Source organism: Dipodomys spectabilis, unplaced genomic scaffold (assembly GCF_019054845.1).
Source record: "Dipodomys spectabilis isolate Male_0828 unplaced genomic scaffold, ASM1905484v1 ptg000118l, whole genome shotgun sequence".
Lineage (NCBI taxonomy): Eukaryota > Metazoa > Chordata > Mammalia > Rodentia > Heteromyidae > Dipodomys > Dipodomys spectabilis.
The window spans coordinates 6,893,266-6,908,254 of record NW_024870795.1 but is presented as its reverse complement, the minus strand read 5'-3'; the positions used below and the strand labels follow the sequence as shown (position 1 = coordinate 6,908,254).

The 14,989-nt window shown below is 42.4% G+C and overlaps 1 protein-coding gene across 2 annotated transcripts in view; it reads left to right on the top strand.

Moving 5' to 3' along the window:
* Eya3 (EYA transcriptional coactivator and phosphatase 3) overlaps positions 1–14,989 on the top strand; it is an 84,296-nt gene that overhangs the window by 50,154 nt on the left and 19,153 nt on the right. Inside the window, exons 7-12 of one of the 2 annotated variants that reach the window (XM_042688680.1) lie at positions 333–470; positions 4,584–4,669; positions 8,785–8,953; positions 10,394–10,533; positions 13,178–13,261; positions 13,539–13,628. In XM_042688680.1, coding sequence (XP_042544614.1) covers positions 333–470; positions 4,584–4,669; positions 8,785–8,953; positions 10,394–10,533; positions 13,178–13,261; positions 13,539–13,628 — 707 coding nt within the window. The remainder of the gene's footprint in view (positions 1–332; positions 471–4,583; positions 4,670–8,784; positions 8,954–10,393; positions 10,534–13,177; positions 13,262–13,538; positions 13,629–14,989) is intronic. The other variant, XM_042688681.1, reaches the window with a different exon arrangement.

Genomic DNA, 14,989 nt, shown 5'->3' with positions numbered 1-14,989 from the left:
TTTGTCACTGTACATGAGCACCACACACTCTCTGGGACACATTCTCCAGTGTGGTGAAAATAATCTTTCTGAATCCTAGTCTTTCACTCCGACCACTGAAATGAACTTCATATATGCCACTATTGGAGTTTTTAGTCAAGATTTTTGTTTCTATAGCCCCATTTCCTAATTGAAAATGTATTTGCTTGTGATGCATTATAATTGGGAGAATCAATACTTTTCTCTTACAAGCAATATTTAGATTTTAACCCTACTGGCTGATATTTGAAAGCATAACCATGCTCCTCAGTCCCAGTGTGTTGTTTGTAATTGGTCCAATTTATCTGATTCAGGTGCATTGTGGCCAGGTATGAAACCTGAAAGTGGTTTAATTCAGACTCCATCTCCAAGCCAGCACAGTGTTCTTACCTGCACTACAGGGTTAACCACAAGCCAGCCAAGCCCAGCACATTATTCTTATCCCATTCAAGGTAAATAGGCATGGTTGTGTGTGTGTTTTAATTATTACTGTTTTTTTTTTTGTTTTTAATCGACCTGTATCTCCAAACAAATTGGATAATACAGGAGCTCTGACTGCTAAAATAGAAAGGGGCCATAATATGCATTTGTGCATGCCTTTTATGTTAGGCAAAACAGAATCAAAGGGTATGTTTTATGTCATTCAGGCTTTGAATGTGAGCTGTTTAATAGATTTGAAGCCTTTCCTTTTGCATGTTGGTTTCCAGAAAAGCTCTGTGCTTTTTGTGCTGGTCAGCTCTCAGTGGAATTCTGTCCTATAAATGAGCAGACTCCATGGGTCAGAATTGTGCTGACTTCTTTTATGTGAATTATTGGAGTGGCATGTGAGATGTGATGCTTTTCTGCTGTGGTTTTGTCATACCTGCCGCCGTTCATTTACTACTTTTTGTTGAGAGCATTATTTCTCTTGCTCAAAAAGTTCATTGCTTTTTTAGCCTGGTGGCTCATGCCTGTAATCCTAGCTACTCAGGAGTTTGAGATCTGAGGATCACAGTTCAAAGCCAGCTCAGGCAGGAAATTCTGGGAGATTCTTAACCATTAAAAAAAAAAAAAAAAAAAGCCAGATCTGTGGCTCACGTAATAGAGTGCTAGCCTTGAGCAGAAAAGCTCAGGGACAATACTGAGGCCCTGAATTCAAGCCTCTGGACCTATAACAACAAAAATAAATAAAGGTTCATTATTTTTAAAATAGCTATGGCTATGGAAGAGTACTTGCCTCAAAACAGTAACAACAAAAAAAAGTTTGTGGTTGTTTCTATTTCATGACAAAAAGCAAATTCAGTGCAGTGTCTATAGAAACTGAGAAGTAGCGTCTGTGTGCCTGAATTCTTGTGTGCCCCCCTCTTATTTTTTTGTTTGTTTTGTTTTGTTTTTTGTTGGTTGTGGGGCTTGAACTCTGGGCCTGGAAACTATACCTGAGCTTTTCAGCTCAAGACTAGCGCTCTACCACTTGAGCCACAGCCACTTCTGGCTTTTTCTGCTTACGTGGTGCTGAGGAATTGAACCCAGGGCCTCATGCATGCAAGGCAAGCACTCTACTACTGAGCCACCTTCCTAGCCCCTCTCATTTTTTGTTTTTTTGTTTTTTTTTACAGTATTTAAGCATTAATTTTTAGAGAACAGACACTAGAGTATGAATATAGACACCTAAAACTTGTATCTTAAGATACAAACTTCTTTGATGTAAATTAAAAGATTTTGTTTTTGATCCACTGAAACCATGAACGCTTACTTTGTTCTTATGACTTGGATCTGAGCTTGCTTTACTTCCTCTTTTGTTATATTCTTTCTGGGTCCCCTCCCTCTTCTCTCTTTCTAAAATGAGAACAAACCAGGAGGGAAAAACCCTCTCCCTCTCCCTCTCCCTCTCCCTCTCCCTCTCCCTCTCCCTCTCCCTCTTTCCCTCCCTCTCTCCCCATTCCCCCTCCCCCTCCCCCTCCTTCTCCCCTCTCTCCTTTCTCCTCTCCTCTCCCTTTCCTCCCTGCCCTGCCCTTTTCTCCCCCCCCCCCCTCTCTCTCTCTCTCTCTCTCTCTCTCTTCTTTCTCTCTCTCTCTCTCTCTCTGGGGTGGGGGGAAAGATAGGTCTTACTCGCTTAACTCAGGCAGACCTTGAACTCATGAATTCTTCTGCCTCAAAAAGCTAGTCAGCAGGTGCATGCCCCCATTCCTGGCTTTCCTTTCATTGTTATAAAGTATTTCTTATGGTTAATCGGCTTACAGGTGGAACCACAAGCAGTGTATTAGGCAGGTGTGTCCTTGACTCTGCCTAGGTTGTAAGAAGAGAAAGGATTCTCTTCTTTCTTAGTAATAACCTTCACTATGGTATCCATCTACCCAGGCTCTTGCACTACTGTGTGTGTGTGTGTGTGCGTGTGTGCGTGCATGTGCATGCACATGTGTGCATGTTCTAGGACTTAAACTCAGGGACTCGCACTCTTGCTCTGCTTTTTCCATTCTCAGCTGACACCATATGTAAGGTAAAGTCTATCTCAATACGTTGTTGTGTTTAAGAAAGTAAGCCCCTAGAAGTCTCTTAATACTTCTGGAGTAAAGAGTACCATAGAAAAGAAAGTCCATGGGGATGGGAATGTGGCTCAGTGGTAGAGTGCTTGCCTAGCATGCATGAAGCCCTGGGTTGGATTCCTCAGTACCATATACACAGAAAAAATTGGAAGTGACGCTGTGGATCAAGTGGTAGAGCACTTTCCTTGAGCACAGAGAGGTTCAAGGACAGTGCCCAGGCCCTGAGTTCAAGCCCCAGGACTGGCCAAAAAAAAAGAAGAAGAAGAAGAAAAAGGAAGGAAGGAAGGAAAAGTCCTCGAGGATGGTCAAGAAACGAGTTTCTTAGCTCAGCCACTGATTGGAGCGAAGGGCACTGATGAAGAATTGGCAGGTGCAAGTTGTCATCTGGATCACCCTCTGCTAGCTTCCTGATTCTGAACAAGCTACTTTAAGTCTTCCATGCTCCAAGGTTCTTCCTCAGAAATCTGGGGCTGTAGTAACAGCAGTAACAGCTTCCCTATGACGTCTCCTAAGCATCATACCCTTGGGGAAAGGATGCACCTTCTTTCTCTGATTTTTCCCAGGACACTTTGTGCTGTAGTTTTTTTCCCTAGTCCTGTACTCAGGCAGGTTTTCTTACTGTCTTTGTCTGTGGAAGACTTGTTGCTGATGGAATAGGTAATCCGTTACATCTCCCTAATGGTGAATGCTGTAGGTGTATATGGCTGCAGACTGCAGTAGGGACCATGTCTGAGTGTGTTTATAATAAGAAAAAAAACCAAATGTCTTATAATATTACATGTTCCACCTGAAAACAAAGTCCTTGTGGTATTTACTGTCATTGAGGGTTTGGGTAAAACCCTTGTGATACTATGGTAGTTCAAGGGGCTGGGAAGGTGGCTCAGTGGTAGAGCGCTTGCCTTGCATGCATGAGGCCCTGGGTTCGATTCCTCAGCACCACATAAGCAAAAAGAAAAAAGTCAGAAGTGGTGCTGTGGCTCAAGTGGTAGAGCGCTGAAGAGCTGAGGGACAGCGCCCAGGCCCAGAGTTCAGGCTCCATGACCGGACCCCAAAAAACAAAAAAAAAAAACTATAGTAGTTCAAGAGGATGGAGGCATGGTTCAGGTGGTAGAGCACTAACCAGTGAGCAAAAGCGTCAGCTACTGAATTTGACTCCTGGTCTCAGACAGAGAGAGAAAGCAGTTAAAGTAGCTTACAACGTATGTTTTTAGCTAACCATAATGCATTTAATATTTAATACTTTCTGAGCTTTGTATATATGTGTGTACACATGCATACGCACATGTGCCAATATCATGTCTTAAAACTCAGGAACTCCCTCTCTTGCTCAGCTTGCTTGCTTATGGCTGGTGAGCCACACCTCCAGTCCAGCATTTTTCAGGTTAATTGGAGATAGAGTCTTTAGGACTTTTCTGCCTGCACTGGCTTTGAACCTCAATCCTCCAATGTCAGCTTTCTTTGTAGCCAGGATTAGAAGTACAGACTTGAGCCACTGGTGCCAACCAGCTATATGTGTTTTTGATCTACATTAATAATCTATTTGAGTATAGACCAAGAAGTAATTCTAAGAACTTTAGAATTTGGAGAACTATGTGCTAATTACATCAGAAAAGGCATAATTTGGGGCAATAAACAGTATGACAGTGTAGGGTTTGCCAGAGCTCTACTAATTGTTGCCAGGTCACTCTGCAGGTGAGTGGTTTTCAACTTCTAGGGTAGATAAGGGATAAATTTGATTTAGTTCTGACTTCATTATCATCTTCTAGGGAAGATAAGGGGTAAATTTGATTTAGTTCTGACTTCATTATCATGGTTAGAATGAGCTGTGAGAGTTTCTTTTAGGACTTGAGTAGGAAGGGCTGAAAACAGCAAGATATTTGAAGTGTTTTGTTTCTAATCAAGTCTCAGTTGAAGTAATTATTTCTTTTACTGATGTTGCTTATCTCCTTGCAGACATATTCATCTAAAACTATTCATTTTCAGTTTTTAAGCCTTTTATGTAGTGTCTTTAACTAATATCTGTCAATATTCTCAATCTTGTAGCTTCAAGCCCAAATGCCAGCCTGATTTCCACTTCACCCACAATTGCCAATGTTCCAGCAGCAGCAGTTGCCAGCATCTCAAACCAGGTATTCAGTTCATCCTGTTTGGTATGGTTCATCTGGCTTCTTTCTCTCTTCTTTCCATGGTCAGTTTGTCCATCTGAGAAGCAACCAGGAATAATATGGAACATGAAGGCTGCTCTCAGTACTAGGACCTCAGATAGCTTCTTTGGCAGCCACTCTGTTTCTTTGTTCTCTGCTAAGCTTGCTTACCCCTATCTGCCACTTAACTACTATGTTTACCTCCTGCTCTGCCCCACTAGAGTGTTCACTCCATGAAGGATAAGGAGGTAGTCTTTATTTTGTTCACTTACAGAGCTCAGAAAAACATCAGGCTCTTTCATAGACCACTCTATAAACATTCATGGAATAAGTAAATATTACTTTTTTTTATTGTGAAAATACAGTACAGAGGGGTTACAATTACATGGGAAAGATAATGAGTACATTTCTTATCAAGCACTGTAGCCTCCTCCTTTGTTTCCCCTTACCATCCATTCCCATCCCCCCCTCCCCTCCATGTGCTGCCTCCCCCAATCCTCTCCCTAAATATTACTTCTACTTTAAATCCATTCATTCCTATGTGATTTCTTTTTTTTGTTTTTTGTCTTTTGTTTTTTTGCTTGGTTGTGGGACTTGAACTCTGGGCCTGGGCACTGTCCCTCAGCTCTTCAGCTCAGGGCTAACACTCTACCACTTGAGCCACAGCACCACTTCCAGTTTTTCTAGTGGTTTATTGGAGATAAGAGTCTCACGGACTTTCCTGTCCAGGCTGGCTTTGAACTGCAATCATCAGATCTCAGCCTCCTGAGTAGCTAGGATTACAGGTGTGAGCCACTGGTGCCCAGCTCCTGTGTGATTTCTCTGTGGTCTGTTTTTGGTGGTGGTGGTGAGGTGGTTTGGAAGTTTGAACTGAGGACCTTGCACTTGTGAGGCAGTCTCCTTCCCGCTTGAGTCGTGGTTACACTTATCTAGTCTGGTCCTGATCACTGCTTTCTTAACTCTGTGCTATTTACATCCATATCTAAAACCAGACTTTTTTTTTTTTTTTTTTGGTGCCAGTATTAGGGCTTGAACTCTGGTCCTGGGCACTGTCCCTGAGCTTTTTTGCTCAAAGCTATCACTCTTAACACTTGAGCTCTACTTCTGCCTTTTTTTTTTTTTTTTTTTGGTCGGTCTTGGGGCTTGAACACTGGGCCTGAGCGCTGTCCCTCAGCTCTTCAGCTCAAGGCGAGCGCTTCTACCACTTGAGCCGCAGCACCACTTCTGGTTTCCTGGTGATTAATTGGAGATAAGAGTCTCACTGACTTTTCTGCCCGGGCTGGCGTTGAACTGCAATCCTCAGATCTCAGCCTCCTGAGTAGGCTTGAGCCACTGGTGCCTGGCTTTTCTTTTTCTTTCTTGTTTTTTTTTTTTTAATTAATTAGAGATAAGAACCTTGCTGACTTTCCTTCAGGGCTGGCTTTGAACTGCACTTCTCAGATCTCAGCTTCCTGAGTAGCTAGGATTACAGATGTGAGCTGCCTACACTAAGACTTTTGTTCCAACCATTGTTTATCTTCTTGTCCTCCAAAAATAAAAGCTCTTTTTCCTCTGATCTCTAAATTTGTTCAATGACACCATTTTTTTCTTAACCTAGAGCAATCATCTTTCTTATACCTTTACCCTTTTTACTTTTGCTCTCATTTCCCATATCATGATTTTCCCCCCTTTAATCTTGAATTACAATAGTTAACAGTACGTGTCATCTCTTTTTCTACCTGTGTTTGTCCATTCTTTTTTTTTTTTTTTTTTTTTTTGGGGTGGGGGGATCCGGTTGTGGGGCCTGAACTCTGGGCCTGGGCGCTGTCCCTCAGCTCTTCAGCTCAAGGCTAGCACTCTACCACTCGAGCCACAGCGCCACTTCCGGCTTTTTTCTTTTTTCTTATGTGGTGCTGAGGAATCGAACCCAGGGCCTCTGGCATGCAAGGCAAGCGCTCTACCACTGAGCCACCTTCCCAGCCCCTGTTTGTCCATTCTTTAAAGCATTATCTGGTTACCTTTTTTGTTTTTTTCTTTTTGTCCGTTGTGGGGCTTGACCTCAGGGCCTGGCTTCTGAGAATCTCCTTGATTTTTCACTCAAGGCTAGCACTCTACTACATTGAGCTACCGCACCACTTCCAGTTTTCTGCTGGTTAACTGAAGATAAGAGTCTCACAGGCTTTCTTTCCCATGTTGGCTTCAAACTATGATCCTCAGATCTCAGCCTCCTGAGTGAGCCACCGGCGCCCAACTTGTAAATGTTATATCTTATCAAGCCATTTATCTGCTCAGAATCTTTTACAGTTTTTATTTGTTGATTTGAACTTGAAAGTCCCTGTTTACACACACACACACACACACACACACACACACACACACACACACTTGCCTAGAGAATTCCATTCATAGTACTTAACCATTTATTCTGTCTTGTAGAGGTGGTTTGTTTTATCCGCAGCCTTCCTGTGAAACCTTTGCAGGGTCACTCATGTTCATCCTCCTCTGCCTGTTAACCCCCAGTCTGTGAGGATGTCTTCCCCAGTTGTCTTCCAGTGTTTTTCACTCATTCCACACATAATTTGTTGGAAATCATTTTATCTTCTTTCCTGCTAGATGTTTAGCTCGTTGAGTTTTGCTAATGTGGCTTTTCTTTTCTTCAATAGTTTCTCCTGTCTGCACACAATTACACACACTATGCGTTATATTGATAATAGATGCTCAATGATTATTTATAAAAAATGGTTCTACTGCCAGGCGCTGGTAGCTCACGCCTGTAATCCTAGCTACTCAGGAGGCTGAGATCTGAGGATCGCTGTTCAAAGCCAGCCCAGGCAGGAAAGTCTGTGAGACTCTTATCTCCAATAAACCACTAGAAAACTGGAAGTGGCGCTGTGGCTCAAGAGGTAGAGCACTTGCCTTCAGCTGAAGAGCACAGGGACAGCACCCAGGCCCAAAGTTCAAGCCCCATGACTGACTGACCCCCCCATGACAGACCCCCCCCCCCCAAAAAAAAAAAATGGTTCTAGGTCGGGCACTGGTGGCTCATGCCTGTAATCCTAACTACTCAGGAGGCTGAGATCTGAGAATCGGCATTCAAAGCCAGTCTGGGCAGGAAAGTCCATGAGACTCTTATCTTCAATTAGCCACTAGAAAACCAGAAGTGGCGCTGTGGCTCAAGTGGTAGAGTGCTCACCTTGAGCTAAGAGCTAAGGGACAGCACCCAGGCCCAGAGTTCAGGCCCCATGACTGGCCAAAAAAAAAACAATGTTTCTAGACCACAAGCATCTGCCTACATGTCACTAATATCAAATGCATATTGTTCTGTGTGGCATGCTTACTTCTAGCATTATTAAGGTCCGATTAACAGATCAGCTGCACAGAGTGTACACATTGAACATTTGGATAAATTTTAGCGTATATGTACTTGTGAAGCTACCAAAAGTTTCCTTCCAATATCTTAGGGAAACTTTAATTTTGAATAAAATTTGGTTGTTCTTTTAAAAAATCACTTTTTCAACTTGGAAATTTTAATGCAGTATATGTGCGTTTTTTTTTTGTTGTTTTATTTGATTTTTGAGATTGGGTCTTGCTTATAGCCAAGATTGACTTGAATTCACTGTGTAGTCCAGTCTCCCTCCCAACTCCTGATCCTCCTGCTTCTCCAGATTCATCCCGCTGTAGCCGAGGAGGATATGTGCTTTTTTTTTTTTACATGTAAGTTCACTTGTTCTTAGAAGCGCTACCCTCAAATGTCAAGTACAGCAGCTTTACTTCAAAACCTGCAGAAACTTGGTACTAAGATTGGTGGTAGGACAGGGAGCTGATAGACTAGGAGACAGGACACTGTGGATGTGTGCGTGACTGGACACAGGACCCTTCGTAGCCTTTCCCTCATCCCAGAGACAGCTGAGATATCTCCTCTAGACCCAGGTTTCCACAGACTGCATTTTGAAAAGCATTATGTTTATTGGATCACTATTATATAGGTAGATGAGAAGCCAAATTACTATTTTAGGAAAATAATCCTTGATTAGAAGGAAAAGAAACCTTCTGAGTTGAAATTATGCTTGTTCCTCTCTCTCAGAATCTTGTTTTCTTCCCTTATTCCCTTTGGCCTACAGGACTATCCCACTTACACTATCCTTGGTCAGAATCAGTACCAGACCTGCTACCCCAGCTCCAGCTTTGGAGTTACGGGTCAGACTAACAGTGATGTTGAGAGTACCACATACCAGGCAGAGAAGCCTAGTGTCATGGTACCTGCCCCAGCAGCACAGAGACTATCCTCCGGTAAGTACTGCAGCTCAGAAAACAGTGTGTCCAGTTAATGGTGAAGATGATTTTGTTCTAGTATAAGTCACCGTGACCACGCTGTTGGCTTTTTCCTCCTGTGTAAAGGGCATTGAAATGTTGGACACAGGCTCTCATGAGTCACTAATGATGGATATCTACCTGATGCTGAGAACAGAGGAGTACTAACAATGAAAAGATTGATTGCATTTCTCACCCCTGCCCTGCCTTGCCCTCCCTGTAGAGGTAACATGCTTATCATAAGGAGTTTCAGAATTTGGGCATATTTTCTAAAAGTCAAAGGATTCTAGTCTTAGTCCAGGCATGTTAACAGCAATAAATTATGATGTCCATATTAAAAATCTCTGATATAAAGGCTTTATACACAAATTGACTAAATGTATAAACATACTTTTTTTTCTTGCTGGTCCTGGGGCTTGAACTCTTGGCCTGGGCACTCTCTAAGCTGCTTTTGCTCAAGGCTAGCACTCTACCATTTTAGCTACAGCACCACTCCCAGATTTTTCTTAGTAGTTTGTTCAAGATAAGAGTCTTATGGACTTTCCTACCTGGACTGGCTTCAGACTCAGGCCTCAGATCTCAGCCTCCTGAGTAGCTAGGATTACAGGCATGAGCCAGCCACAGACACCTGGCCCAGTATACCTTTAATACCTATATTTAATGGCAAGTTGGTGGTTTAGCCATGCATTGTGGTACCTTCCTGTAATCCTTATACTCAGGAGACTGATGTAGGAAGATCAAGAATTAAAGCTGTCATGTTGGGCACTGATGGCTCACATCTGTAATCCTAGTTACTCAGGAGCCTGAGATCTGAGGATCTTGGTTCAAAGCCAGCCCAGGAAGGAAAATTCATGAGACTTTGTTTGTTTGTTTGTTTGTTAATCAGTAGTGGGGCTTGAATTCTGGGCCTGGGGACTGTCCCTAAGCTCTTGAGCTCAAGGTGAGTGCTCTACCACTTGAGCCACAGCGCCACTTCCAGTTTTCTGGTGGTTTTTTGGAGATAAGAGTCTCCTGGCCTTTTCTGCCCAGGCTGGCTTTGTACAGCGATCCTCAAATCTCAGCCTCCTGAGTAGCTAGGATTACAGGCATGAGCCACCAGTGTCCAGCTTAAGTTATCTCCAATTAACTACCAGAAAGTAGTGCTGTGGCTCAAGTGGTAGAGCACTTGCCTAGAGCTGAAGAGCTCAGGGACAGTGCCCAGGCCCAGAGTTCAAGCCCCAAGACCAACCAAAAAAAAAAAAAATCCCTTTGTACATGTAGTGACAGTAATAGGATGTTAGCCACTGCTGGTGCTCAATACTTACGTTTACATTCCCAAATTGTTTACAGTGAGTTCACTTTTCCACACTGTATCCTCTTCCTGCTGTGCTTCTCATAGCCAGTGAATGTTTATAACATATATGTCACTTTTCCTTTCAGGAGACCCCTCCACAAGCCCAGCTTTGGCCCAGAACACACCAAGTAAAGATGCTGATGATCAATCCAGGAAAAACATGACTGGCAAAAACCGAGGCAAGAGGAAAGCTGATGCCAGCTCTTCTCAGGACAGTGAGCTAGAAGTATGGAAAGAAACCCATTTGGGTTACCTACTTTGTTTTTCTTCACTTCTTAAGTTGATCAGACATGAGTTTGTAAAACTCATGGAGATAATGTGGATCTGTGTTTTATCACCTTTCATTCCTAAACAAAAGAAAACAGAAGCTGGGTGCTGGTGGCTCACACCTGTAATCCTAGCTACTCAGGACGCTGAGTTCTGAGGGTAATTGTTTAAAGTCAACCGGGACAGAAAAGTCCCTGTGAGACTTTTATCTCCAATTAACCACTCAAAAACAGGAAATGACACTGTGGCTCAAAGTGGTAGATTTCTGGCCTTGAGCAAAAGAGCTCAAGGACAGTGCCCAGGCCCTGAGTTCAAGCTCAAACAAACAAAACAAAACCTTAATTGAGTCAGGCACTGGTGGCTCACTCCTATAATCCTATCTACTCAGGAGGCTGAGAACTGAGTATCTCGGTTCCAAGCCAGCCCGGTCAGGAAAGTCTGTGAGACATATATCTCTAGTTAACCACTAGAAGAAAAAAAAAGAGTCTCATGGACATTCCTGCCCAGGCTGGCACCAAATTACAATCCTCAGATCTCAGCCTCCTGAGTAATTAAGATTACACGTGTGAGCGACCAAAACCCAGTTCCCATATTCTTTTTTGATATCTATCACCAAAACATTGAAAAAGTTTTGCTGAATTTCAGTATTTTAACAGAAAGAACCAACTATTCTCTATAGTTAAGAGAATAGGAAAGAGGGGGCTGGGAAGGTGGCTCAGTGGTAGAGTGCTTGCCTTGCATGCATGAGGCCCTGGGTTCGATTCCTCAGCACCACATAAGCAAAAAGAAAAAAGCTGGAAGTGGCGCTGTGGCTCAAGTGGTAGAGTGCTAGCCTTGAGCTGAAGAGCTGAGGGACAGTGCCCAGGCCCAGAGTTCAGGCCCCACAACCAGACCCTCCCTCCCCCCGCAAAAAAAAAGAGAGAATAGAAAAGAGAATAGAAAGACAGCAGAGGGAGCCACTCCATTTAGAAATCTAAAAGGAAAATGGAAAATGCAATGACTAGAATACACCCAGCATTCTAGATACTTCTTAAGTAGATGGGCACTGATTTATTCTGTCCTGTAAGCACTATGGGAATTTATTATAGATGTACACTGACTTCATTTTTTGGGGGCGAGGGGGCAGTCATGGAGCCTGAACTCTGGGCCTGGGCACTGTACCTCTGCTCTTCAGCTCACAGCTAGCACTCTACCTCTTGAGCCATAGGGCCACTTCCGGCTTTTTCTGCTTATGTGGTGCTGAGAAATGGAACCCAGGGCCTAATGCATGCAAGACACGCAGTCTACCACTGGGCCACCTTCCCAGCCTTCTGATTTCATTATTTAAAAGACTAACAAGACAAAAAATTTCTAGTACTATATAATATATATTAGCCTTTTATATTTTTCACTTTTGATAATATTTATAAAAGGAAAAAAATTTTTAATTGAGTGTACTGGGCTGGGAATGTGGCTTAGAGGCAGAGTGTTTGCCTTGCATGCATGAAGTCCTGAGTTCAATTCCTCAGTTCCTCAGTACCACATAAACAGAAAAGGTTAGAAATGGGGCTGTGGCTCGAGTGGTAGAGTGCTAGCCTTAAGCAAAAGAAGCTCAGACACAGTGCCAGGCCCTGAGTTCAAGCCCCAGGACTGGCAAAAAAATAAAACTGAGTGTACTTGGGGCTGAGAAGGTGGCTTAGTGGTAGAGCGCTTGCCTTGCATGCATAAGCAAAAAGAAAAAAAGCCAGAAGTGGTGCTGTGGCTCAAATGGTAGAGCACTAGCCTTGAGCTGAAGAGCTGAGGGACAGCGCCCAGGCCCAGAGTTCAGGCCCTACGACCGGACCAAAAAAAAAAAAAGAGTACTTAGATAGGGTAAATTAAAGCTGTGTCTACAGCTTTTCTTCTCTACCTCCTTTTTTTTTTTGAGTTGGTCCTGGGGCTTGAACTTAGGGCCTAGTTGCTGTCCCTGAGCTTTTTCACTCAATCACTTGAGCCATAGCTCCACTTCTAGGTTTTTTAGTGGTTAATTGGAGATAAGAATCTTACAAACTTCCTGCCAAGGCTGGCTTTGAACCACAGTCCTGTTTATAGCCTCCTGAGTAGCTAGGATTACATGTTGGAGATAAGAGTCTCACATGGGCTGGGAATGAAAAGTAGAGTGCTTGCTTAGCATGCATGAAGCCCTGGGTTCCATTCCTTAGTACCACATAGACAGAAAAGGCCAGAAGTGGTGCTGTGGCTCAAGTGGTAGAGTGGTAGCCTTGAGCTGAATTGCTGAGGGATGGGTGCCCAGGCCCAAAGTTCAAGCCCCAGGACTGACAGGGGGAAAAAAAAAAAGGTATTTTCTTTTTTTCTCTCCTGGCTCCCCCCAATTTGGTGTTGGTGCTGGGGGTTTCTCGGGAACTTTTACTCCTGTTTAGCTTTTTCCCTTAAGACTTGCATTTCACCACTCATATCAAGACATTTTCTAATTTTATTTGTGATTTGTTCTTTGACCTATTGGTTATTTAATATTGACTTGCTTAACTCCCACATTTGCGAATTTTTCAGTTTTCCTTCTATTTCTGGCTTCCTATTTCATCGTGCTTGGAGGATACTCATTATTTTTTGTTTTTCTCTCTCAGCGGGTATTTCTTTGGGACTTGGACGAAACCATCATCATCTTCCATTCTCTACTTACTGGATCCTACGCCCAGAAATATGGAAAGGTAATCTCAGTCTTCTTTCATTGTAACTGTGTTTCCACTTGATGCCCTGTGAAAATACTAGTTTTTAGAAATGAAAGTCTTGAACATTTTAAGTGTTCATATAGTCTTTGGGACAATCCTAGATTCTTATTAATACAAGTACAATTACAATAATAGTTGCATTATTGTGGATCATTGTTCCTTTGACTTAGACCCAAAGTAATTTTGAAATTTTTGAAAATCAGAAACTAATGCTAAGTATCAAATTCAAGCAGTTTTCTCTTTTACTGTCTTTTAGGACCCAACAGTAGTGATTGGCTCAGGTTTAACAATGGAAGAAATGATTTTTGAAGTGGCTGATACACATCTGTTTTTCAATGACTTAGAGGTAAGCCCTTTACATTGTTCCAGTGATTCAGTGAGGTGTGTTGCTCAGGTACTATTTAGACCTATGCTTATAAGATAAGACCTGGTTAGATCAGATAGGGATTGAAAGACTAGTGGCCACAAGCGTGTAAGACCCTGGAAGATAGTGTCCCAGCCTGATCACCATAGCCTGAGTGCTTAGTTTTCTCCAGAATTTGTTTTTAGTTAGCTTATTTGGAAGTGGTGTAGCATTAGAAGAAATAGAAACCCATCAATGTTTTGCATGTTTTGATATATATATATATATATATGTTTTAATATGTAAAATGTTTTTATATATTTACATATTTGATAATATATAGAATGTTTTGATATATATATCAATGGAATCAATATTCCAATTTATTATGATATTAAATAACATTTGAAGGGTTTGGTTATTGGTACCATTAATTATATTTTCTATTCTTTGGTTTTACCTTCTTTAAAGTTTGTCCTTTGATTTGTCCAGTCGGTAAACAATTGTTCTAACTTGTTGTTTTCATTAGTGTTTTGGAGATGAAGTCCGATGTATCCTAGTCTGGCCTTCAATTCAACATCCTCCTGTGTCAGCTTACACACACACACACTCTCTCTCTCTCTCTCACACTCTCTCACACACACACACACACTCTCTCACACTCTCACACACACACATATACTCTCTCTCTCTCACACTCTCTCTCTCTCATTTTTTTTCTCTCTCTCTTGTTTTTTGGTACCATTCCTGGGGCTTGAACTCAGGTCTTCAGTGCTGTCCCTGAGCTTTTGTGCTCAAGGTCAATTTTCTGCCACTTGAGCCACTTCCAGCTTTTTGGTTGTTTATTGAGGTAAGTCTCACAGACTCAAATCCCAGGCTTGCTTTGAACCTCAATCTTCAGATCTCAGCCTCCTGAATAGCTAGGATTATAGGTGTGAGCACCAGTACCCAGGTCTCAGTGTATTTTTTTACTTATTTTCCATGTATAAGGACTTGATAATGCAGAATTGTTTTAAAAGACAGATGCTATGAAAATCAAGAAACACTAAGAACTTCTTGCTGAAAACTTTTTGGCTGTTACATTTGGATTCACCTTCAAGTTGAACAGGGTACTGTGGAAGGAACGCATGTCCAGAGTCAGAAGACCAGTGTTGAGTCTCAAGTTTGGAAAGTGATGTTCATCCTGGGCCTCAGTTAAATGGTCATTTGGGCAGGAAACAAGTACAATATCAGTTATTCTGGTTGGGGAATGGTTTGCTGGAAAGTATGGGGCAGATTTCACTTCATCTCTTTAAATGCTGAAAAAAAGCTTTTAAAAATAGTCAAGATTGCCAGACATTGGTGGCTCATGCCTGTAATCATAG